The 27,784-nt window shown below is 35.0% G+C and overlaps 2 protein-coding genes across 2 annotated transcripts; both read right to left on the bottom strand.

The window, feature by feature from the left end:
- Window positions 1-1,856: 1,856 nt before the first annotated feature.
- Window positions 1,857-12,633, bottom strand: LOC125649152 (uncharacterized). Its single transcript, XM_056166637.1, has 4 exons — window positions 12,318-12,633; window positions 12,128-12,169; window positions 11,526-11,610; window positions 1,857-2,536 (listed from the first exon to the last, which is right to left on the bottom strand). The coding sequence occupies exons 1-4, from the start codon at window positions 12,373-12,375 to the stop codon at window positions 2,134-2,136; spliced, it is 588 nt and encodes a 195-aa protein (XP_056022612.1). The 5' UTR covers window positions 12,376-12,633; the 3' UTR covers window positions 1,857-2,133.
- Window positions 12,634-18,765: 6,132 nt separating this feature from the next.
- On the bottom strand, window positions 18,766-27,537 carry LOC125651341 (tRNA-uridine aminocarboxypropyltransferase 2-like). Its single transcript, XM_048879906.2, has 6 exons — window positions 27,351-27,537; window positions 24,784-24,874; window positions 23,557-23,651; window positions 23,105-23,297; window positions 21,316-21,444; window positions 18,766-20,265 (listed from the first exon to the last, which is right to left on the bottom strand). The coding sequence occupies exons 1-6, from the start codon at window positions 27,467-27,469 to the stop codon at window positions 20,074-20,076; spliced, it is 819 nt and encodes a 272-aa protein (XP_048735863.2). The 5' UTR covers window positions 27,470-27,537; the 3' UTR covers window positions 18,766-20,073.
- Between the last annotated feature and the right edge of the window lie 247 nt (window positions 27,538-27,784).

The following is a 27,784-nucleotide window of genomic DNA, read 5'->3' as shown; positions in this document are numbered from 1 at the left end:
TTATGAAAATAAAAAGTACATTATACATTGTTCTTTCATTAAGTTCACCGTATTCATTTGTCAATGTAATGTGAATGTAAAATCCTATTTAGACATTGTCTGTTCGCTACCATAAAAATGTATGCGAAAATTGAGATAACTCTGCTTTAAAACATACAATGGATAGAACTGATACAAAATAACGGAAACATCAAAATACATTGCATGTTTCTTTGAATGATATTTTCAGCTATTTGCTAGATGATATAATATACCTTACATTCATACTAAGTACCGACACGAAAGACATGGTGAAATTGTAAATCAAAACAAAGTAATATTGGAATTTAACTTTGGATATCTCAAACCCCCGGATATCTAAATGTTTTTCGTAAGTCCCGACATATCGAAGTTCGACTGTATACTGTAGATAATTATTCAGCATTTCTTATCGTTTCACCTGTTGGCAAACTCTCAGCTTTACGCACATCTTCACTTTATCACTAGGCGTCTTCTTGCTCTACTTCCTCGTTCTTGCTGTCAAAAATATATGTGACGCACCAAGCAAAACCCACCACAAGTAAACAAAGTTGTTATTTCAGCTTCTTATTGATTCTTGTAGAGCTTTTCTCTCTCTTTCAAATGATATATAGCATGATCTGTATGTTTACGTGTTTTAGAATACGTTAAAAGACAGTATGAAATTGAAAATGACATGAAAGGCATTTTGCCTCACTGTTCTATGAATAAAATCTTCAAAGTGCTCATAGTAAGAATTTCGTACATTGAGAAAATGTAGTTTTGAATTCCTGATAAAGTGATATTGCTTCAAATTGAAATGAATACTTACAAAGCCTGTAAATGTATTTTCAGTTTCCTTAAACAAATAAGACAAAAACAGTATTATGGGTTGGACACAAAGGATCGGATTCGGTTATGAAGACATATCTGCCTTCTTGTGTAAGTCCTCCGGGTGTGATGTGTCTAGGACGCACATCTCTATCAAACTGTCGAACGTCAGATTTGAAAATTATAGGAAGACTCTCTTTGGCTTGACTAGATTTCCTGCAAAATACTAAACACGGACTTTCATGATGAAATGAAAAAAATTGGAATCCACGCAAATCCTTCACTAATAAAAAAAAATTCTCAGAAAAGAACTGTGCCCACTCAGACCACACCCACAAATCATCTGCATATCAAAAACTATATCGGTTGAGAAAATGTGCAAATATTGTTTACAGATTTATGAAAAGCTATGTGTTGAATACTAGTAACTTTCAAACCTATTGAATATCATGTACAAAAACCATTTTTAAAGTCTCCTAGCGTCTCACCTGCTTTTTTATTTGTTTTTCCACTTTAGGACATGACTGTGACAACTCTGGAGATGGTATGCTTGAAGGCATACCCTCTCATTGTTTCCTGTACACGTTGTGCAAAAGCAGCTAAGTGCATGCATTTCCAACGTTGAATCCTGACTGAGCCTAATGGCGTGCACTTACCTAGTTTGAGGAATTGATTTTACGTTGATGAGGCTGGAACAACTTCGATTTATGATCTTTTCAGGTATATAAGAAAAGTGCAACTGGTGTGACAACATTTTTCGGTGTTCCCATCTGGTGGCTTAGACAAAGCTTTCTTTGTAAAATAATGAACTTTTGATGTGTTTCTAACCAAAGCTTTTCTAGAAACAACTGCATTTGAAGCTGTTCGCTTGATGTCAGCAAACTTCCCAACACACGACCACTTTCCATGTCTTGTTCCAAAATATGTGTTTCTACACTAGAAACCCATAGTCTTCGATTCCATGAGCAACATCGACAAATTATGATTGTGATTTGAATTGACTAGCTGTACCATCAAATAAGTGATTGTTTTTGTCAATGGTGATTTTGCATTTACTCCTCAAATATTGATTTCCTAGGATAACAAAATGATGAACAGCAAGACTGTCATGCTTCTGATCATCAATAATAAAAACCAGATTTTCATGCATGACCTCTTTGCATTCAATGCACTTAAAATAGGCTACAATGGAAAAGAGAGTAATTTGATCATGTGACCAATGTGTACGTTGTGTTTCATCTTGATATGTACAGGGGCCTCCGTGGCCGAGTGGTTAGGGCATCGCGCTCAAAATTGTACGGCCTCTCACCTCTGTCGGCGCGGGTTCGAATCCCGCTCGCACCGGTAAGTGAGAAAGTTTCTCAGTTTACTTTCGGAAGGTCGGTGGTCTCTTCCCAGGTACATTGTATCTGGGTTTTCTCTTCCACCAATAAAAACTGTGCGCCACCAGATAACTGAAATATTGTTGAGTGTGGCGGAAAAGATCAAGAAAAGAAAAGAAAAAGTATAAATTTTCTGCAAAGTCCATACAGAAAATTGTCCATCGCACTGCGCCTTGATGGTAGGATGTAGGGATTGATTATTCTGCCAATAGGCGTTGTGAAGATGTGTACTGAAAACTTCAATTTCATTCTTCATTTCTATCACAAACACTTGTAATGAACCATTTTTCAGTTGCAGAACTTTCGTTGACTTTTCCTGCCTCCATCTATAAAAGAAAGGTGAAGATAACGAACAACGACCAATCTCATAACTTAAAATAGAGAGATGGGCAACCACGACCCCTGGATATACTAGAGGTGGGATCAGGTGCCAAGGAGGAGTAAGCATCCTCTCTTGACCGGTTACGTCCGCAATGAGCCCTATATCTTGACCAGGTAAACGAAGTTCTCCATAGTCAAAATCAGTGTGCCAAGAACGGCCTAACAATCGGTATGAAACACCTCAGAGAGCATTTGACCGAATGATAGGTTGTATTGGCAAACTAGATAGTTTGCATGATTCCACGTTATAAGACTGCTTCTCCCAATTGTTCCACTCCATTTTAATGTCCATTCCTCTCTTTAATGGTAACAAATCTTCATCATTTTCTTTATTCCCAAATATGACAATTTCTTTCAATTCATTATTTGTGGTAAAACTTAAAACACTTTTAACAGAGTGTAATTCTTTAAACATCACATCTACTGTACACAGGATACTTTAATATTTTGTTTTTGAAGTCAGCACTCTTAATGGCTTTCACTTGAAGGTTCATGTTGATACAGTATTCACATAAACAATCATTGAAAATGTTTTATCCCATAGTCTTGACTGACTTTGGTCTGAAGTACGCGAATTTACTGACGTGACAATCTGTGGTCTGATGCAAGAAATTATTGTATGCTTCCTTTAGGCTTGTTTGTATAATCTGTTTCAACTCATTACATTTTACATTGAGATTGATCCTGTTCGTTATCTTAACCTTTCATTCACAATCTTTTTTATCAGGGTTAAAATTGGAATTGCTCAAGTCCTTGTAAACGTTTTCCATCTTTATATCTGAAAGAACATCCTTTCTTTTCTCCTATCTATTTCACTCCAAATGTTTTCAAGTATGGAGCATTTTGCAGTAAACTTCTAAGAACTCCCAGTTCTTTTACGTTTTTCATGCTTTTCTAGTCATTTTGCAAATGACTGTCTCTTTTTAAGAGTTTCCTTGAATGTGGTTTTCTTGTTTTTATCTGTTTTGTGTCTATTTTATTTACATTTTCTTGTGACTGTTCAAACCTTTTTTTCTTGCTCATATTCAACAGGAACTTTTCGTTTTCTTGGAGTAACCTCAACTGCAATCCCAGAATCAACAATTTAAAACGTTTTATGTGATGAAAGCAAAAGCTGTACACATGTTCAATATCCCTCGTCTTATACCCATCAACACTGTTTGGAATATCTTCTAATCTAGGTTTGTTATTGGCATTATTTATGTCTTTGTCTCCTGTGTTCACTCACCCTACGTTTCTTCTAAGCTGTCATCTTCTTTTCACTCTGTTCTATCTTCGATTTATCCTTTTGCATTCTTGTTTTGGTCTTTTTGTTCTGATACATTCTCTGTAATCACTCTCTGTAATGTTACTTTCTAGCCTTTTCTTTTCTCTATGTCTCTGTACTCGAATCTTGGTTTACTTTTCCATGTCTCTGCCTTTTCTCTTCGGTAAGATTTACACACCACTGTCTTCTCCTGGCTGCCTCAGCATTACGATGGACCTAGTACTGAATAGAATCTTTTTAAAGTCTATTTCTGTTTTCTTTCATTCTTTAACTTCTTGATTTAGTCGTTGTGTCTGTCTGCTGTAAATGGTTTGATATTCCTATACTGCGTTTCGAAGATCTTAATTTGATTAGAAGCATTGTCAAATAGATCTGTCAATAAAAATATATTTTCAAATGTACAGAAATAGTATCTGGAGTCTGACTAGTTCCCAGATAAGGTCATTTATAAGACGATGCCCTAGTTCAGTGGCAGTCATGACATTAATTTGAAAAAAATATATTCGCATATAAGTGGATTATTTTTAACCCATACATTTGGAAACAACCACTGTTGAATTGTTTGTACTGAAAAAAAGACATCATAACAGTACATCACAACTATGTTACTGCATTTTATTAAGTTTAGAATCAGTTACATTGAACACACTTAGTTTGAGGTAGATACTGTTTGACTCCTCGTACATTTTGTTGTTGTTGATAATTGCAAAGCTAAACATGATGTTACAATGCACTGTTTACATCCACTGCGCTATATGTCCCGCGTTAAATAATCGGATCAAATGTCTAAAGTATATTGCAAGATTTGTTAGCTATCCATACATGTGTAAATAACTTAGTAAATTTCTGAGTGTACGTATGAAAAGGTGAAGACAAGGAAAAATGATCAATCTCATAACTCCTATAAGGAATATGATATAAAGAGTTGAACAAATACGGACCCCGGATATTCCAGAGGTGGGATCAATGCCTAGGAGTAGTAAGCATCCACTGTCGACCGGTCACACCCGCCGTGAGCCCTATATCTTGATCAGGTAAACGGAAAAATCCGTGGTCAAAATCAGTGTGTAAAGAACGACTTAACAGTTGGTATGGAACGCGTCAGACAGCATTTGACCCAATGACAGGTTATTTTGCCACACCAGATCATTATAACGACCATAGAATTGATACAATGCTGACTTTAAACGAGTCTGTCGAAACCTTTGTATCATCAACTTCTTTGTCAGTAGCCTGCCCCAATTTGAAATTGATCATACGCAAAACGAGGTCTTGCATATAGAATCTGTTGAGAGGCATACATTCATCATATGCAGGTGATAATGGAATATTACTACATTGATATGGGAAGTTGACGATGGAGAAGCTGAAATCACCCCATTTTTCATAAATCTGGAGTTGTTAGTTTGCAGTTAGCATGAAAAGGCGAAAATAACAAAACATTGATGAATCTGATATTACATTATTACCAGATGTTACTTCTCTGGGCAGCAGCTGTTGGGGGATATTGGTAATTGTGAAAGGCGAAGAGAACGAATAGTGATCAATCTCCCATAAGGAATACAAAATAAAGAGTTGTGCAAACACGGACCCCTGTGTATACCAGAGTTGCGGTCAATGCCTAAGAGGAGTAAGCATCCACTGTCGACTGGTCACACTCGCCATGAGCCCTATATCTTGATCAGGAAAATGAAGTAATCCGTAGTCAGAATCAGTGTGTCAAGAACGACATTAGAATTGGTATCTTTGTTCAATGAAATATCTGAGTGAAGTAATATACGAACAATTTCTATTGCAGAATGTTTGCAAATAGGACAATTTTAAGTCCTGTAGCACATATAGCACAAGAACATAAATGGCTACAAGTAAAAACGTGATTATCAAGTTTCATTCTAAACAAATATGGAGCTTCTTGGTACAAGTTGGATTCCCTTCGTCGTCTATGGGCAGGTTTCCCCATTCTCAGTCACTGTCTTTGGCTCTGGCATACGCGTTGAAGGTTTGTCGTTACCGTTTATGACTTTTATTGCACATGATGACTCCATTAAGCATGCCCTATCTAATGATTGTCCGAGCGTTCCTGATTTCTGACATCCAATGGACAATGTAAACAACGCACATAATCATCCGCATATTTGCAAAAGAATCCAGCTTCGGCTATGGTAGGTAAGTTCTTTAAGATGCCAGGTGCCTCTCGAAAAGACGCTAGACGATCCAATAATCGGGTATAAGCAGGAGTAGACTGATTCCGTAGTGATCCACAATTACTCAGTTTTGCAGATTGGTGTTTTCTCATGACATTTGCTTATTTTTCATACCTTTCAAAAACCATAAGAAAAAGTGTTATGATGATCCCGATTTCGTTTCTCATTCACTATTACGGTATTTGTTTTTACCACGGTGATGGTGAGAACATTGTGGTGACGCGTTTTTCGAATAAGGTGAGAATAACAAACATTCTCTTCCTCTCCTTCAGGATATAGGGCTCACGGCGGGTGTGACCGGTCGGCAGGGGATGCTTACTCCTCCTATAGGCATGTTATCCCACCTCTGGTGTATCCAGGGGTCCGTGTTTTCCCAACTATATATTTTGTATTGCTTATAGGAGTTATGGGATTGATCGCTGTTAGTTATCTTCATCTTTTTTTAAACATGTTTTCTAGAGTATCGAACGATACGATAATTCATGGTAATTCAGAGTTTGGCTTTGCACACGTATTTTCTACTTTTGGTCTCAGTCGCGTAAATATTAGGTCATCCTGTGATGATGCGATCTCCACTTAATTCATCGGACCATCCCCTTAAAGTGTTTACGTTGGTCGGATTAAATTGGCTCTCGTCATGTTCATCGTTGATACTGTCAGTACCAAAGTATAAGACTTGTTCACCCAAATAAGCTTAAGTTTCGTACAAATGTAATCGAGCATGAACTGTTGTAAAACAGACTGACACGACGATTCCAAATGGACAGTCTTCCAGAAATTCTTCTTTCTATTGATAATTAATTAACATCATATCACATTGAGGATGATCTCGATTTTCTAAACGTTTGATATTTTTAACCTTTAAAGTTTCGTCTGTAATAATTCTTCTTCGATGAGATATTGTGTTTTGGGTAAATGTAGCCTTTGAGCAAATTTTTTCATATACAATTAAGAAAGATCATGTTTAGCAATGGTTCTTCAAACGGGAATTTTGTCAGTGTTTTAAATGTAGATATAAAGACCTTCCCGTTTCAAAATCTCTTGCAAACAATCTTGTTTCTGTTCGCTCGTGTGACAATAATCTCGGAATCTCGAGGCTTCTTGTTTAATTTTCAAAATAGCGTCGATGAAAGATCGAAACAATTCCTGACCTGTCTGTGGAAAATGCCAGACCTCATAAATGCGGACGAGATGATACCTTAAATCTAAGGCTTTGTGAACTTCCGTAGTCACCCAGGCCTGGTCAGACTCCGCTGTGAATGATTGTGCTGTCATCGATCGTCAGGTCCAAAATTGCGATGTTCGGCACAGGTTCGACGTACGGAGAAGATGGGAAGAGTATTTTCCCTTGTCTTATTCTTTAACACAGAAAGATACTGACCACGGGTTGGGAAAATGCGACAATAAATGAGACCAAAGTACTCTCTCACATCCTTGAAATAGCTTGTTCTGACTTAAGGATGGTCGATGGGAATTGGTTTTTATTTCAGTACGTAAGGGTACAATGAGCAGACATCAACGTATAGTCTCCCTCCTCGTAATACAGGCGCCTAGCATTGACTCGACCTCCACTTGAATTTGAAATAAGTTGCAATACACGACTGAACTCATTTATGACGAAGAATGCTGCTTATGTTGACGGCATCTATTCCTTTGTTTGTAAATTGGAGCTTAAGGAACTGGCGGCATGATTTGGAAGGAATATCATCCATTAAAATAACTTGTGATTCATTCTATATTCAGGTGTTGAAAAATCCAAGTATAGACTAGCAGTGGCTTCTTCTAATAACGTATGTAAAACTTTCAATGGAACAGAGTAAAGTTTTGTACGAATATGGTGTGGACCTAATTGTCTGTTGACGCAAGGTAAAAGTGAACCAAACGTGACATCATTTATACTTGGTTTTTTATATGAACGATGCCCATTACTGCGTTTCCGTCTTTGAATTCCCATCACATTCAGGTTATTTCCTTATGGACTAGTCAAATTTCCCACATCATATACATTATCATTGCATCCATACGGAAATGCAGTGCCTAGGGTCCTGATCCGGAGATCTTCTCGTTATCTACGAAAAGGGGTACTTATTGTTGGATTGCTTGTGTGATGGTATTCCCCCCCCCCTAAATCCTTACCCTCATGGGCAAGATGTAGTGGTCCGGTGCATTAAAATGTTTGTAAAGAAGTTGGTTACCACTATTATTTATTTGAAATCTGTGCCCCGATTTTCTTTTATTAAGTGAACCCTAAGTTTATCCCACATGAATTAAACCACACAGGATACACTCAATAGCGTAGATAACGTTAGAAGATTTACAAGTCAAATTATCAAAAGTGTTGGTACAGAAACTACGTCCAATGAGATTACTACTAAATGAATTTCTAGTGATCAGTATATCACAAGTTTTACAATTTTGTACAAAACATTATGAGACCGAGCACATGGGATCTGAAAAGGAATCATCAAAAATATATCTTAAAGGAACATAACAGTCTTTCATTTGGGTTTAAGAATTTTGGTTTCTGTACCAAAGCTGACAATCGATTGTACATAAGACAAATCTTTGATATCTCGAACGATAATCCGAGGGACACCAACCGATCTGTAGGAGCCTGTGTCCCTTATAGACTCCACAGAGTGACACATTTGTATACTCGGCGACGTGTCAGCTAGAATTGTTCGTTATTGTGTATAATCAAGAACATATATCGAGCGACAAGTATCCTCGGGCACAGACTGTGCACCAGCAGAGATACAAGCTCGATGGTAAATTGAAAGGTGAATATAACGAACAGTTATCAATCTCCTTACTCCTATAAGCAATACAAAAATAGTACTCTATGGGCACGAATTGTGCTCTTTTGTTAACTGACCCGTTTTTATAGTCCTATGTTCAAAGCAGAATTTATTCAAAAAATTCTACGTGAGAGGAAAAAAAATCTCTTGCTGTACATGGCCTTCAATTCCACATTTAGGCTATATAAGTAATAAGTAAATTTAAAGATTTGGTTGTATCATTTTGTTCTAGAAAAAACCCAACAACAATGTGTTTCCATTGAACTTTGAAGGATAGATAACTGCTAACAGTGTTCCATATATTTAAAACATTATCACACTCGTAAATCAGATGTTTTGTAGTCTCAACTTGCTTACAATGTATACATTCATTCTTTACATCCTTTTCCCATTTGCTAATATATGCATTATTACATAATATGTTATTCAATAACTTACAACTGAATTCCGCTATCTGTTTGTCTTTCAAATCTTTAATTTTACATTTATAAATGTTTATCCAATTAGAATCACCGAATATTCTGAATTCTTCAGACAGTAATGCCTGAAAATTGGGTTTGCAAAACTTTTTTTTAAACTAAATTTTTATAAAAAAGATTACTTGATGTTTTAAGTATATTGGTAAATCCAAGAAAGAAGTTAAAATTAGTGACATTTTGTTTATTTACACAGCTTGAATTTGAAAAATCGTTTAGTCCTCGAATTTTTCTCGTGATTGTCATAATAATTTTGTATTCACATAGCCAGTTAGATTTGTCATTAATGTTTAAATAATGTTCTAACGGTTTAAAAATTCCATCATCAAATAAATCACTAACATATAAGATATCAGATCTCGCCCAATTATCGAAGAAAATGGGTTTTCTTTATATTTCAGATTTGTGTTATTCCATAATGGTTGTTGTAAAACATCATCAGGTAATCTTTTATCAAAGTTAAGTTCGCTTTTACATTCATTAAAGCAACACAGTATTTCTTTATAAAATAGTGGTAATTTAGTTTTGTTTAAATTCCCCACATCAGTAGTTGAACATTTTAACATATAGTATATATCAAATTATTGAATTATACATGATAAACATTTGTTATAAAACATATCATTGGTGTGGAATATTAACATAACGACCAAATAAAGATTAATATCATCGTCGCCTGCAGTAACGTTCCCCGAAATTTGGATTTTGTTAATCCTATCGTCTGTATGCAAGGTGAAGATAACGAACAGTGATCAATCTCATAACTCCTATAAACAATACAAAATAGATAGTTGGGCAAACACGGGCCCCTGGACACACCAGAGGTGGGATCAGGTGCCTAGGAGGAGTAAGCATCCCCTGTCGACCGGTCACATCCGTCGTGAGCCCTATATCCTGATCAGGTAAACGGAGTTATCCGCAGTCAAAATCAGTGTGCCAAATACGGCTTAACAATCGGTATGAAACACGTCAGACAGCATTTGACCCAATGCGAGGTTGTATTGACGAACTAGATCGTTATAACGACCATAGAATTTGCGAAATACTGACTTCAATCGAGACTGTTGAAATCCCTGTACCATCAACTTGTTTGTCAGTAGTTTACCTCGATTTAAAAACTGACTATACCCAGAACAAGCTCTTGCATATCGAATCAGTTGAAATATATAAACACCATATGCAGGTGATAATGGAATATTGCTACATAAATGTGGGAAGTTGACGATGGAGAAGCCGAAATCATCCCGTTTGTCATACAGTTGAGTTGTCAGTTTGCCGTTAATGTCTACTTTCAATAAAATATCTAAGTATGAAGCAGAAGTGGACAACTCTGTGGTGTCCTTTATTTTGAGCTCACAGGGATATATCAAATCGACATATGAATGAAAGCTATCATTGTTAATAGACAAAACGTCATCGATATATCTAAAAGTCGAATTGAAGGTCACAGCGAGAGATTTTTTCTTCTCACGTAGAAGTTTTTGAATAAATTCTGCTTCATATGAATATAAAAACAGGTCAGCTAACAAAAGAGCACAATTCGTGTCCATGGGGATTCCAATAGACTATTGGAAGACCTGATCACCAAAGACTACGAAGATATTGTCAATGAGGAACTCCAGCATATTCTTACTTCAACTTCAGAGCAATTGTGCTTGGAATCAAAGTGGTGTTTAACAAAGTATTTTTTGGGGGGACGACTGATCACTAGATATGATTATTTGCGTTTTCCATTTTTTGAAGATGCAACTGTCTATGATGTCAAAAAGTATAGTCTTTAATTCATCGTGAAAAATGGTCGTGTAAAGTGTTGAAAAGGCATACGTTTTAATATTGTTGATTTGAGAAAAGTTTTGCGATTTCAAATTTTCTAAAAGTTCTTTAGAATATTTAGAATCCACATTTGATGCGATACCAGTAGTTAGATTAGAAATAAACGACCAGAAGATTTCGCCTTTTTACAAGGATGTAGGATTGAAGTGCTATACGGTATCCCAGTATCTGCGAGTTAAAAATTGTAAATGAACCACAGGATGTCGAACTTGTTGACTTAATATGATAATGAATTATCGTTGTTTTATATATATATATATATATATATATATATATACCAAACTCCCCGTTGTAACATGAACAATGTAAGTGCACGCATACACTGTATTATGTGTAAATACATGTGCGTTAAAGACCTTTTTCCGCGAGGTGGGATAAAGATGCCCGTCTCAGAAAGTGTTTTCTTTCCACTGTCGCTGCTCGCCAACACCTCTGTCAAAGCTAAAATTACAAGATTCTGATGAAACGCTTTTAAAACTTTTTCACAAACATTTAATTTGCCGGCTAGCTAATCAACTGATGATGCAAAATCTTAAAATAGAATTGTTTTACCGCATGTAAGCAAATTCATTCAAAAGTCACCAGACAAGGAATAGTATACATAAGTTACAGTACAGTGTATAGCTTGAAAATCTCAGATGGAACCTCAGATGGAACGCAGACAAGTAGGGTTATAAATCACTTTTGAGTTTTTGGCTAAGATACTGAATTATTGTTCAAAATTTCGGGATCCAGTGTTATGAGCATTTTTTAATCAATCATTAATTTGCTTGATACCTACCAAATTTATGAATATACAGCATATGGATTAGTTCCAAGTCCTTATCGCTAATGTAATGAATTTCAAAATTGAAATACATTCCTAGGTAGATGATTATTGGCAATATGTGAAACGGAGTAGAAATTATAAAATCATGAAGCTTTAGAATGAACCCTCTTTGAATTCGAATTGACATACCAATAACTGGAAATGATGAAGCAACATCCACACATCCATTGTCTTTTAAAAAAAAATGAAATAAGCATTATACACTAGCATTTACGCATTTAAAGCATCGTGAGTAACTATGCCCAAAGTCTGAAGAATTAACCTCCTGATTTTACAGAAACAAGATATTTAATGTCTGTAGAAATGCTTTGCTCCTTACCAAGCACCCTGCAAACACGTTCCCAACAGGGCTCAACGATACCATCATAATGATTCATCAATACTTCCTCTTGTACTCCATGATTGTTGTACAATGCAACACAAAACTAGGATATTGCAGTTTTATACCCTAATTATATTATGTTAAAATATGCCGTCAAGAAAATAAAGATCTGATTGGTAATACGAAACATGGCAAACAAACTCATATAATGTATATTTAGAAGGCCAATGCCTTACTATACATATACTGATGTAGTTCCATCTCCATTAAGTACATATAATGTGTGAATGAACACGCCGCGCATCCTGACTAGAAATATATAACTCATTAGTGTATATAAATATAGATGCACGTACTGTCTTGTGCGATTATACACAGGCACTTGGGGCATACTTCGGCCACACTCCCTTCCCATATGAGTATTTTTTTTTCTGATTTGGGATTTTCCTACTTATTTTTTTGTAAATATGCATTAAAGATCATCCAAAACTGTAATTTTTGGCCTCTGTTAGGTCACGCAAACAGTGGTTATCAGAAGAGAAGGGAAGCAACTCTTTTCTCGTCGTCAGGCCTACCTGGTTAAACTTCGTCTGATGTTTTACTCAAAGCAAGTCAATAACCTTCATTACCATCCTATGTGAAGTAGCATTAGAAACTTTCAGGTGAGCTCATTTGCCTCCAAGTATCAGACCTGATAATGAAGAATATGCTTATTGCTTTATAAATGATCTATTTTGATCGTTTATTTGCTAAGGCCTTATTGGCTGATTTTTAGCAGCTGCTAGCTTAAGCCGAGTGTGGGGTTCGAGGATTGTGTATAGAGATAGTATTAATATTTATACGGCTAATATTCGTTTGTCAAAAGACTCTATAAGCAAAATAGTTCATTTCGCACACACATTTCGTGTACAGTGCACATTATGATAACAAATTCCCTCTTCCAACCTCCATGTCATTCTAGATTATAATCAAACATTGGTATGTTTTGATTTAACCTCTTAGTATACATTTTGTCAACATTGTACGCCAAATCATGATTAAGAATCTACAATGATAAGATATTCGGATGTATTTAAAGTATTGTGTTTCCAATAATTTTTCCAAACATTGAAAATTTTAATTTTTCTTTTAAACCCACTACATGCAAATCTAAATGGTCCTTTGATACCGAAGAGAAATATCCGTTATCTTCCATGCTTTAAACCTAAACTTACCCTGCCCTTTGTGCACAATTAACATGTGCCATTTTGCTACTATCAGTATTCTCTCACCTTTCCGTGTAGCTACTGGTATTCGGAAGACCTCGCCTCATTTTTTTGCAGAAATCTCAGCATCACACCTTCCGTTCCTTATAGGCGGCGAGGTGAAAACGATGAAATTGAACAACGTGAAGTAATTATTGCACACCAAATAACGATACATTTCAGTAGATTTACAATGACCGTTCTTTTCATTTGGTAGGTGCATTACTGTTGGGTTTTTTTTCCAATAGATTTTCTTAGCGAGGCGCAGATTTTCAAAATGTCGCCGAAATATAATTTCGATGCAAGGTTTGAATATTCCATTTAAATAAAAACACTCTGAAGTTTAAGATTTTATATATATAAAAAAAATACATCTGAAACACCCAAAGAACATTTAAAAATACAAGGAACGGGGGGGGGGGGGGGGGGGGGGGGGGGGCTGGAAGTCCTGTCCACAAGCACCTGTGCGTTTACCTGATCAAGGTATATGGCTTACGGCGGGCGTGACCGATCGACAGGGGATGCTTACTCCTCTTAGACACCTGATCCCACTTCTGTTATGTCCATGGTTCCGTGTTTGACCAATAATTATTTTTTTTATTCCTTATAGGAGTTATATGAGATTGATCGCTGTTCGTTCAAATTTTAAGTAAGATCATAAGCAATGAGGAATTGTTTAGTAATTCAAGTTAGTCACCCTCCTATTTTAAAAAAGAGGAGTTGTAAAAAAAATTGCAAAGATAAGCATAAATCCAAGAATGTTAAGTTATGTGTAGAGTTTTCAAAAAATGTTCTTGTGCTAGAATATTAATGTAATTGCATATTTTGGCAAAAACTAAGCAACTGTAAGAGTATATAATAGGTTGGAATAGTAAAATACAATCCAGAAAAGATCTTAATTCACCATTGTTTACATGTAGGTAGACATGAATAATTGCGATGTTGGTTGTTATAGTAGTAAATGGGAGACACGACACAAGTTTACTAAGACCACTGAGGGTGCCTCTCTGTTTTTGACTCGACTCCCGTAGCGAGCTACTCCTTGGCATCGGGTACGTCCTGCGGATTCACAGCTTCAATATCATCTTAGCTCATACGCAACTGAATATACTTTGACTGGCAATGTGTGTTAATTGATTTGTTAAATAAAATCATTGGAGTATACATAAAATTCTTAATAATTTCAATGGAACGCACACTTTCTTTGTGAAAATATTATAGAATGAGGCATCGATCTATAGCAGGTCTGCAACTGAATACAGTTGGGAGAAGATGAGGCTGCGGATATGAAAGCAGACGCTGGTGTCTATCATTTGAATTCAAGATTTGTTAATATGGTTAATAAACTAAGTTATGTATGATATATTCAAATTTTAGCGTAACAATAATGGTGGAAGACTTATTAAGTCTATCGAAATAATATTTTTAATCGCGCATAAATATACATGTAAATAGGGGGTGGGGTAGATGAATAAAGCCTTCTAATTACTTGATACTTGCTTGAAAATAAATGATATGGCGATTTTTGAACTAATATTCTAACAGAATTCTTACGAAAATATTTTTGAAATGAATTAACGAATTTTATATTTGGTTTGTGTATAAATAAACAACGAACGAGTTAACATCATTTATATACTCACGTGGTACATTTTTACGGGAATACTTTATGCAGATAAAACGAAGGAAGGGACGATCAAGATATTTGAAGACTTCAAGAGAATAATTTGTATCGATTGTGTTTGGGTTGTTGCTGTTTTGTCTTTGAGATAGGCTTTTGATATCTGTCATGTACCAATAAGTGATCATCTCATTTAGATGTGCTGGATACCATGGATAGTGACCTTTGATCTTGAAGTTTATGTTTACACAACTTTTGAAGCTTTTATGGGTAATTTCCTCAAGCCGATGTGTCGTTGTCCTTGTTGTAACCTTGAAATTCCACATATATCTACTTAAGTGAAATACGTATGCATGTACATTTTGTTTTACCATAGTTTAAAGATTAAGAAAATTTAAGTTCACAAGATGGTGCTGTAACCCTCCCTTGTTAGAATTCGTGGACGAGTCGACACTGAGGCCCTTGATTTTAAATAATTCTCAATTCCAGAAGCATATGGTGTAAATCTACATAAGCTTATCTCACATCAGTACTTTCAGTTCTTTGATTTATAAACTGCATTTTGAATTTTTGAAGTGCAGGGTTGGAAATCAGCATAATCCTATCAAAATGTTGAAATCAAATCCAGTCCAATGCTGTATGGTTTAAACCAAATTTCAATTGCTGAGAGACAAAAGATCTTCGAAATCCAAACAACTTTGAATAATCAAGAAACAATAACAATGTTATAGCAATTCCCCCGTGAATTAGAAAGCTTTGATCGATATAGTATTGCATTGTATGACCACACAGTTGAATCTGTTTGTAGTACAATTTTGCAAAATGCAACAGACACTCTTATTGGTCCATATGTATACGTCCGCCCAAATGTCCTTTTACGGGAGTAGTCAACATTTGAAAACATGGCGGCCAGATGGAAAAAAACTTCCAAGGAAGAAAATGAAATTTTCATCGTGTACATTTAAAGCAAAGTCATCGAGATCAGATATCAGCTTTTGTTGCATTATTGAAGTGTCACCTTTCCAATGTGCATCTTCAGTTACTGATTTATTATGTGTTTGTTTGCTCTCCATCACTAAATGATCCACATTTTAAGGGTCAGCCACACATAGTTCAAATCTAGGATGTACTGTAGATAGTATATCCATATACATTGCTTCATAAATTAATGTTTGTTCAAGGTGATGTCCAATTGTTTCACTACAATGCGATGTTCCCCAATATTCAATTATCATATATATTTCTTGCAATATATCATAGAACTTGTACTTCTTTTGTTATACTTCATAGAAACATATTATAAAGTTCGATGCATACAGTCCCGTGGGGATATGTGTTAGAATAGGTCCTCAGTACCCCTTGCTTGTCGTACATGTAAGATACGACTAAATGGGGCGGTCCTTCTGATGAGACAGCAAACACGGAGGCCACGTGTCACAGGAGGTGTGGCACGATAAAGACCCCTCCCTGCTCAAAGGCCGTGAGCGCCGAACATAGGCCTAACTTTTGCAGCCCTTCACCGGCAATGGTGACATCTCCATAAGTTAAGAATTAAACAATATACAATCAATCGATGCATACACTAGATTAAAATTTATGTGCTCTTGACCAATGACCACCACGCTTCAATTATCTAAATTATTCATTAATATTTTATGCTGATATTTTGTGAACTTTACTTTTAAATTTATAACTCTTGGAAGGTCAATTATCATTACAGAATTTTATTTGATTTATAAAAGTACATGTATATATAATAAAGTGATCAGAGTTTTCAAATTGATGAACTTTAAACTATGACACGTATAACATTGACGTTTCTAATCCAATCCTTATATCACTTTTGGTTTACTAAACACAGAAGGGTAGACGATAAGTACTTTTGTTTTGATGTTTTGTTTGATGTTTAGATGTGTCTAATACGCAATTTTGACACCGCTCTTATATCTTTAATCCATTCTGACAAGTCAAGGTATCAAGTTCTACTTTTTCATATTTAGCCCATCTTCTGGCATAATCTACAGAATTCATAACCGAGATACGTTCTGTCGCCAATTGAAAGACCGGCGTTCTCTGAATTTAGGACCTTTTAAAATAAGCGATTTCAGGTCCTCATTTTCAACTATATCAACATCACCAGTAATGACATGTCCAGGTGGACTATAGTTAAAAGAAGACGAAGAACACGTAGGTGGATTAGGTATACGATGGTCTATATCTAGGTACTGCATAGTTTGTTTGTAATTAAAAAGTTTGGATGAAATAGTAGAAGTGTATTTGTAGGAAATGCAAGGTGTAGACTTGAACTTTAAGTATTTTGGAATACAAGACTGAGCTTTTCTTATGACAAAGAATGTTGCTTATGTTGACGGCATCTATTTCTTTGTTAGTAAATTTGAGTTTAAGGAATTGTCTCATTCAAATGTGTTGTCATGTGGCACAATACTGTTGTTAACAGCATAGCCATCAATACATACTGTACAATACTTTATCGGGCAAAGCGTTCCAATTCACAAGTGAATTGCGATGAAAAGTTCCATAGCATATAAACTTCGTTGCTTACTACGTACCATTACCAAGTTCATATCCCTGAGAACATTTCAACACTGCTATTCATCTTTACGTTTGAGAAAAAGGTATTCAAAATTATAATTCTAGCTATCAGCCATACATAAATCATTGACAAGGTGAGACCTTGACACTTTAAAAACAAAGTTCAAAGACTTCCTCATCAAAAACAGTTACAAAGGTTGCTGTGAGAATTCTATGTGTTTTATAATCAAACAGTGACAAAGGTTGCTAAGAGAATTCTATGTGTTTTATTATCTAACAGTTACAAAGGTTGCTGTGAGAATTCTGTGTTTTATAATCAAACAGTGACAAAGGTTGCTGTGAGAATTTTATGTGTTTTATTATAAAACAGTCACAAAGGTTGCTGTGAGAATTCTATGTGTTTTATTATCTAACAGTTACAAAGGTTGCTGTGAGAATTCTATGTGTTTTATAATCAAACAGTTACAAAGGTTGCTGTGAGAATTCTATGTGTTTTATTATAAAACAGTTACAAAGGTTGCTGTGAGAATTCTATGTGTTTTATTATCTAACAGTGACAAAGGTTGCTGTGAGAATTCTATGTGTTTTATTATAAAACAGTTACAAAGGTTGCTGTGAGAATTCTATGTGTTTTATAATCAAACAGTGACAAAGGTTGCTAAGAGAATTCTATGTGTTTTATTATCTAACAGTTACAAAGGTTGCTGTGAGAATTCTGTGTTTTATAATCAAACAGTGACAAAGGTTGCTGTGAGAATTTTATGTGTTTTATTATAAAACAGTCACAAAGGTTGCTGTGAGAATTCTATGTGTTTTATTATCTAACAGTTACAAAGGTTGCTGTGAGAATTCTATGTGTTTTATAATCAAACAGTTACAAAGGTTGCTGTGAGAATTCTATGTGTTTTATTATAAAACAGTTACAAAGGTTGCTGTGAGAATTCTATGTGTTTTATTATCTAACAGTGACAAAGGTTGCTGTGAGAATTCTATGTGTTTTATTATAAAACAGTTACAAAGGTTGCTGTGAGAATTCTATGTGTTTTATTATAAAACAGTTCGGTTTTTCCAAAAGAATACAGCCAAGGAACATAACCTTTGAAAAGTGTGAATTCATCTATCATTGGAAGAAAATGACTTAGGTCACCAACTGCTTTCTAAAGACTTTCTGAGGGGTTTTCCAGGTTATCAAATGAATCAAAAGAAACTTTAGATTAAGCATTGTTTACTCTCGAATAAAAAGCTGTTGCTAGCTAAGCAACACTGGTATTAATCAATTACAAATATGAATTCTACTAAAATGCAATCAATAAAACTTTTACTTATAAACAGTCTTCATTCACTGTACTTTTCACAGGTTCCTGTTTTACATATTACTATATCTATATAGAATATTTTGAATTACAATTCAAAATATACCGAAAGTTTAGCATTATAATGCAAAAGTTACATGTTAATTTGCGAAAGTTTTGCATTATAACGTGAATTTTTTTCCAGTTATGACAATGAGCTCAAAGGTCTTTCACAGTATTCAATAGGGTCTGGATCCAAAGTATAAACTATATATATCAGTGTGATCTGTACTGGCACTGAAACTCACTACATGTGTATGATGTGTACTAGCACTGAAACTCACTACATGTGTATGATGTGTACTAGCACTGAAACTCACTACATGTGTATGATGTGTACTAGCACTGAAACTCACTACATGTGTATGTGTACTAGCACTGAAACTCACTACATGTGTGCGGTAAATGTATATTAGCATGAAACTCACTACATGTGTATGATGTGTACTAGCACTGAAACTCACTACATGTGTATGATGTGTACTAGCACTGAAACTCACTACATGTGTGTGATAAATGCATATTAGCATGAAACTCACTACATGTGTATGATGTGTACTGGCACTGAAACTCACTACATGTGTGTGATAAATGTTTATTGACAAGAAAATCACTATATTTGTGCGATTAATAGAATGAGAATCCTTCATTAGTACGAGTGTGGGATATAGGGAAGATCCATTGAGGGGACAAGATTCACAATCTAAACAGCGAATGTACCAGAAGTGGAATTTCCCTATCCCACATGAGTGAATAATGAAGGATAATTTTTCTCATATTTCATCCACAGAATAGTGCATTATTCAAGAGCTTTGAGAAAATTCAAAATTTATCTTGTTTAAATTCCTTAATATCATTTATGTACACTGTGTTGTGATTTATGTGAGTAGTGGGTTGCCAGCATATCATTCATTATTGCAAAGAAAAGAAAAAACCCTTGAAGTCTTCTAAGTTCTAATTAAGTGTTTTAAGTTTTGCTTCTGTCAAGATGGTTTTTCTGAATTTGAAATTAATGAGGGCCCTAAAGTTCCATCTTTTTCTAGTCTCTTTAAGTACTTCTTTTTTAAAGTCTTGTGCCAGAGGCCATTTTCAATTTTGTACACTTTACTGTCATGTTTGCAGGCTCCATGTTGAATTTGAAAATCACAGAGAGCTTCAAGTGGACGTGTTAAAATCTGAAAATAAAGCATTAAAATATAATCACATTGGTCTTAATAAATTCAAAATGGACATCTCAGAAAACTGTGAAAATCTAAACCTGCCACATCATATAGTGTAGCAAGCTTTTCAAATTGAACATAAAAACATCAAAACATAAATCCATGTATATATAATCTGTGTCCTGAATCATGACAGATACATGATTAAAATCAGCATCACGATTTATTACAGATACATAATTTTAATCAATATTGTGATTTATTACATATATATGATTAAAATCAGCATCACGACTTATCACAGATACATAATTATAATCAATAGCGTGATTTATTACATATATATGATTAAAATCAGCATCACGACTTATCACAGATACATAATTATAATCAATAGCGTGATTTATTACAGATACATGATTATAATCAGTATCGTGATTTATTACAAATACATGTTTATAATCAGTTAAATGTGATTTATTACAAATACATGTTTATAATCAGTTAAATGTGATTTATTACAAATACATGATTATAATCAGCATCACGATTTATTACAGATACATGATTATAATCAGTATAGTGATTTATTACATGTATATGATTATAATGAGTGTTGTAGTTTATTATAAATACATGAATTTAATCAGTGTTGTGAATTGTGGCTAAAATCTATTTTGTTTACAGGTGTGATGACTCGCTGACAACTAAATTCAAATAATAGTTTTGCTACAATGTTATCAAATTTCATACAATGAACACTTAAACTGAATTAAGAATATTGGTTTGAAACCTTTTGCCCAAACTTTCAAGTTGTGTGCATGCAAAACAAGGGCCTCCTTGTATATTTCTCGGACCTTTTGGATCATTGTTTCTAAAACCTTGTCCCAAATTTGTGTGTGTTTGTGTGTGGATTGTTGTAGCTGTTATCATATGATGGGCAGTACTAAACTCTATGGATAATAGGTGTGAAATCCGTTATACACAACAGTTTCCTTTACCAAGCAGTACATAAATAAAAACAATCTGACCATGTGATTTACGACAGTAGTAATTGAAACATACATCTGCAATTTCTGGTTTTCTTTCCAATGCGGCCAGTGCTAAAGCTGTGGATTCTAAGGTGGATAGCGACATATCGTTAGGCTGGGTCCGAATCACAAATTTACTCTTGGAGTCATGATTTAGCTTTACCTGAAAAATATTCCTATATTGAAAGAGCATGAAATGTGTAATTTCAAAAATCCAATTATACTAGTACTATTGCCTGCTTGTACAGATAGCATCTAATCAAAGTAAAATAAAAATCATAAGTAAGGCCAAATAAATTAATAAATAGTTTCTCAGACCATAAATTTCAAATTTTTATAAGGCAGACAAGTATTGTTTTTGTTTTTACTTGGATGAGGCATGAGTTATCTTTCCTTTTTAATGTTGACTGTAACATGAGCTACCTTTCCTTTCCCACATATAGAATAAGCAATGGGATTTTTATATCTATAAAAAATAGCTTCACATTACTTACTATTAAATGTATTATTATTCTTAAACACTTGCACATAATTGAGCATGCATTCAATAATTTTGAACAAAGATACTTAAAATCTTGTTAAAACCTTCTAAAAGTTTTACATAAATATCTATAACAAAAGAGTTACCTCATTTACATGCATAACCAAATAAAATTTGAAAAAACAAATCCATGCAGTACCTTTTCAACAGATGTGATGGGGCCTGAGAAACTATTGATTATTTTTTGGCCTAACATACTAACAAATAAAACTATGAATCCTTGACATAACATGAGATGAACTGATGATTAATTTTTTGAATTTCTATGGGATAACTGAAATAAATGACCTCCACAAACCTGAACATAGTAAAGTCATTTATATCAATGCAGTCAGATTTTCTAGTTTGAGAAAGAATAGCAGATTCATTATATTAGGACGTAACTTCATGGTATAAAACTTATCAGTGTTTGTGGTAGATCATTTTATCCCACATATATAAAGGATTTGAATTCATGAGCATGGCCACAGAGTGAAAACAATTAAAATTCGTCCTTACAAGAACACATCAGCTAAATAGCATGTTTATGCCCTCTGTACCTTGGCTTTTACTTCAACACTAGTTAAAACTAGAGAGTTCAAAGGAACATGTGAAGGCATCCGTATAATGTATTCAGTGATTACCCTGCATCTTAAATAACATCCTCCAAGGAATGCACATGCTACAAATCGGTTCCATCCGACTGATGACAGATAGGCAGACGACAGACAAAGTGACTGATGACAGATAGGCAGACGACGGACAAAGTGACTGATGACAGATAGGCAGATTCGGACAAAGTGACTGATGACAGATAATAGATAGACGACAGACAAAGTGACTGATGACAGATAGGCAGACGACAGACAAAGTGACTGATGACAGATAGGCAGACGACAGACAAAGTGACTGATGACAGATAGGCAGACGACAGACAAAGTGACTGATGACAGATAGGCAGACGACGGACAAAGTGGCTGATGACAGATAATAGATAGACGACAGACAAAGTGACTGATGACAGATAGGCAGACGATGGACAAAGTGACTGATGACAGATAGGCAGACGACAGACAAAGTGACTGATGACAGATAGGCAGATTCAGACAAAGTGACTGATGACAGATAGGCAGACGACAGACAAAGTGACGGATGACAGATAGGCAGATTCAGACAAAGTGACTGATGACAGATAATAGATAGACGACGGACAAAGTGATCCCCAAGTGTTGCAATTCTTTGCAGGTAACACACACAAATTATATATGCAAATACATGAATTATGTAAATTGACAAAATATACCTTTCTAGGCCAGGAAAACACTTCATTATGTAGGAACATGCTTTTAGCCTGTCCCCAAGTTCCATCCAGCAGGATGAGGTTGTATGGCTGATCGTCTGCTGCTGGGGGAATATCTTCCACATTAGCTGCCTCAGAGTCCGGGTACAGTAAGAGGGTATTGGGGCTCCGGAGAATTTCAGCCACCCCTGGGTACCTGTACCACATACACCACATGCATGGATTATCTTTTGTTCATTTCTAGTACATAAACATATTAAGGATAACCATGATAATCAAAAGATCTTAGATCAATAAGATTGCAATCTGAACAGGATTTCCAGAATATGTTCACTTTGTTTTTGAACAAAGAACACATGAATTATTCCATGACACATTATTTTTTACAAAGATTGCAATCTAACACTATTTCTTTATATTCTGTAATTAGAAATATGAATTCCATAGAAATATACCTGCGAGGTGAGAACTTTTTGCCTTTGATAATTTGTACTTTTTCTGACGGTAAACATTCACATAGAATGGGAACAGTTGCCAGGTTTCTGCTTTCCTGTAAGATATATTGATGGGTAAACTGCTGTGCATCTACAATCAAACTTCTAACTCACCATCATCTACTTTAGTATAAAACAAGAGTACCGCAAACAGTACAATATACGCCCCTCAGACAGTGAAATTCAACCTAGAAGCATATTGTGCACTCTGAATTGATACAATACATTCTGTATAGGAAAGCCTTAAAGTGGGTCATGGTGCACCAATCCATCTGACATGTGAACTGATTATAATTTATTTCTCTGAAAGGGAGGTTGTGACTAAATTTCAGAGCAATACCTGTGACCATTACATAAAAAATTTGGAAAACTGTTTGACCTACTTTTACCCCTTAAGTATTGTAGGTCGTAGTGTGCCAATCCAGCTAAAATGTTAACTGCACTTGTCTTCCTCCGAGAGAAAGCCTTTGACTTAATATCAGGGCAATACCTGTATCCGTAATGAAAAAAAAGCCTGGAAAACTGTCCGACCTATTTTTAGTACAAAAGTAGGTCAAGGATGCACCAATCTAGCTGAAATGCAAACTGAACTTGTATTCCTCTGAGAAGAAGCCTTTGACTACATATCAGGGCAATATCTGTATCCGTAATGAAAAAAATCCCGGAAAACTGTTTGACCTACTTTTAGTCCTAATGTAGGTCACAGATGGACGGATCAATCCAGCTGAAATGCAAACTGAACTTGTATTCCTCTAAAAGGAAGCTTATGTGTAAATTTCTGGACAATATCTGTAACGAAAAAAAGTCTGGAAGTCTGTTTGACCTACTTATAGCCTTAAAGCAGGTCAAAGATGGACCAATCCAGCGGAAATGCAAACTCACTCTTACAATTTTTGAGGGAGATATTGTGACCAAATTTCAAAGCTGTACATGCATCCATTACGGAAAAAAGTCTGGAAAAACATTTCCCTGGACGGACAGCCAGCCAGACGAATGGACAGCCCCATAACATAATATGTCCCGTCTAATGACGGGCATATAAAAAGTAAGTGTTGCAACCTTTCTGCTGTATTTACTGAAACATTAATACATCTGTGAAGTGCTAAATCTGACAACTTTAGATAATGGGGTCCTTGATCAGCGACATGGATTTCTTGAACTGATACCTTAGAACATACATTAACTAACCTCCAAGGGATGTTGTAAAATAAAGACATTGGTTTCTATGGATACTGGTACCTCTGGTAAATAGGGACACAAACAGACTGGTATTGGACGACTGCAAAAAGTACAGGAATATGCCAAAATGAGTACACACATGCATGGTATTAGAATTTATTATATACCCATCAATGTATCGGTCTTTGATACTGTGGATTTCACAGCGTGTGATCCGGTTTTCCGGATCACCACACTGTGGTTTTCTGATTCCGTATCAGTATCCTCTGAAACTGATGCCGTCACAATGCATCACCGTAACGTTATTTGTGGAAAATAATGACCACGTCACAAAACAAAACTGCGTAGACAAAACATAATTTCATGGTATGTCTGTGTTTTTGATAATTTGGATTACATTTAGTATCTTATAAATGTGGATTTAAAATGCAGAAGGGAGTATATAATAAATTAATCATTACTAACAGTAACTTGATCCGAAGAGCTTCGCGTCTCGTGTGATCTGATGATCCGCGCCTGTCAACTCGACGTGATCTAACTCTTCGGATCAAGTTACTGTAGTAATAATATATATACGTAATCATTATATCCATTGAATGTATAGAACTTTTTCTTATACACAGTATGTGTATTTATTTCAGTGTACTTAAAATTTGGCACAATGGGAACTATTACACAGTTTGACATGTTTCAATAGAAATTTTCATATTTAAATGCTGCCCTTTAGTGTTCTTGTTTCATCACCAATGCCCTGAAAGATGCTTAGATATGAACTCCACTAAAATAAGTGTACATAGTTGTATTCAGTATAATGTACCAGCATTTGCTTAAAATGCATAATGAGAACCTTGTGTTCAGTCTACACAAACGTCTATAATTTTTACAGGACAAACGATCTGGTGAAAATACAAATTTTACCAAGCAAGTTTGCACCAGACCGAGCTTTTCCCATTAGAATTAGATTTATGGAATATCAAGTAACAAATTCCAAAAACTTATCAAATAAAATTAAAACAATTATGTGATAGATCTACATGTATATTGTACGGAAGGAAAATGATTTAGGGCTGTGCTGTGCAACGAAAATTTCGGTATCATTTCATTCAATTACAAATTCTGGATTTCTGTTTGCTTTAGATTTTACACACACCAAAATAATTAAATATGGCGTCCGAGTGCTGAGCAGAACATATGGATTTTTATCCAACAATTTAAAGATTTGAATTTAGCATTTTGACCACTCGGATATCAAAATATGGTCCACCAGATCATTGCAGTTTATCTTTATATGACATGTAACAATTCTGTCAGTGCTGGGGTGAAATCAACATCGTAAATAATGACACAGATAAGCAAAGCATATCTCATTATCAATCATCATAGAGGAAAACATTATAATTCACACAAATTTATGAGGTTTCAAATTCTTTTAATTTCAAAATTTGTTTTAAAAGCAGTGAGAAGGGAAAAAATGGCAACTGGACGTGCTTATTTTTTTCATCGGACACTCATCCTGTATCAGGATTTTTTCTACCGACTCACTGTCACTGACTCAAATTTTACCGAAAAAAAACAAAACAAAACCGACGGTCCTGACCATCCAGTGACTTTCACATAGACTGTGTGTTTTTGACATTCATAAATACTCGACTATGAAAAGCAACTGATAAAATTACATGTTTACCAATTAAAATATGTGACGGCCCCACCTATAAATATTAATTATCAATAAATACTGGTTTAATGATGTTATGTTGATTTAAGTTTACTTCATTCCTATCATAAATTGAATTAAACGTAACAAGTTCTGAACTGATTTGATGATCAACAAATATATTATTAACTAAAAAGCTGGCAAATCCTGACTATTTTCTGAAATCTTGCCGATATTGCTGTGATTGAGTCATGTATCACCTTTTGAAAATTTACTTTTCATTTTACTCTGAAGTGAAATATCTTCTGAAAACATTGTATCTTGAATGTTTTAGTGATAGGATTTGGGAGGTTTTAACTTGATATCGTTCATTCTTATGATGATATGCATAATCAAGAGAGCATTTATAATGAAAAGTAGGAGACCATGAGATAAAACAAGACTTAAGAAGTTGCTAATCTCTGTTATTTATCTCTGGCATTAAAAGACGCGAGGACCACAGTATATCTATGACATAAACATTAATTAGCTTCAAATCTACTTTAATACAAACAAAACACACGACTTAAAGTACAGGTGACAATTTCAATATCAAGAACTATTTGACTGGGAATTCTGGGATGGTTAGAAACTTTATATAAAAATATTTCAGTACATATTTGTAGGTTCATTAAACTTAGAGTAGCTTCTGTTCATTAAACTTAGTTAAAACTACATTGTACACAATGGAATGCAACACATTCTACACCGTACACCATTATAGAAACACTGAAACAACGCATAATTCTAACATACTTTTTGTATCTATTATCTTAGTTTAGCAGCCGAAAATGGCAATACAACATATGACAAGAGCAAGATATGCCTAGTTAAACAGTTAAAAACAGGACAACATGCGATAGTTAGTAGTTACACTAATTACCAGCATCTCAAACACACGGATCTTTTAGTTTTCACAGTTCCCCTTTCCTCGTCGTCTTCATTTGCAAATGAATATAAAACGTCTAGGAATTCTGGTGACGATTTGCCATCCTCTGTCATCCTCACCTTTTCCTTGACGCGTTCGCGTTAGTGATATCGAAAACGAAAATAGAACTTTCTTGACGAGTACTCCGAACCCGATGCGAAAAAAAAAATATATATAAGACAAAAAGAACTTCAAATATATCTCTGAATTTTAGGCATTTTGTAAAATTCATATGAAAGAGGAGGACATTTGAGAATTGTATTGGAATTGACTAGGCCTAAAATGACAATGGACAATGAAACTTTGTGAAATAGGTTGTGCAATCTTTATGTTGAAAAATGTCAGATCTATTATAAAATTCATTACAGGTTCTCATATCCCCTCCCTGA

This window comes from Ostrea edulis, chromosome 5 (genome assembly GCF_947568905.1).
Source record: "Ostrea edulis chromosome 5, xbOstEdul1.1, whole genome shotgun sequence".
Lineage (NCBI taxonomy): Eukaryota > Metazoa > Mollusca > Bivalvia > Ostreida > Ostreidae > Ostrea > Ostrea edulis.
This window is presented reverse-complemented; position numbering and strand designations above follow the sequence as displayed.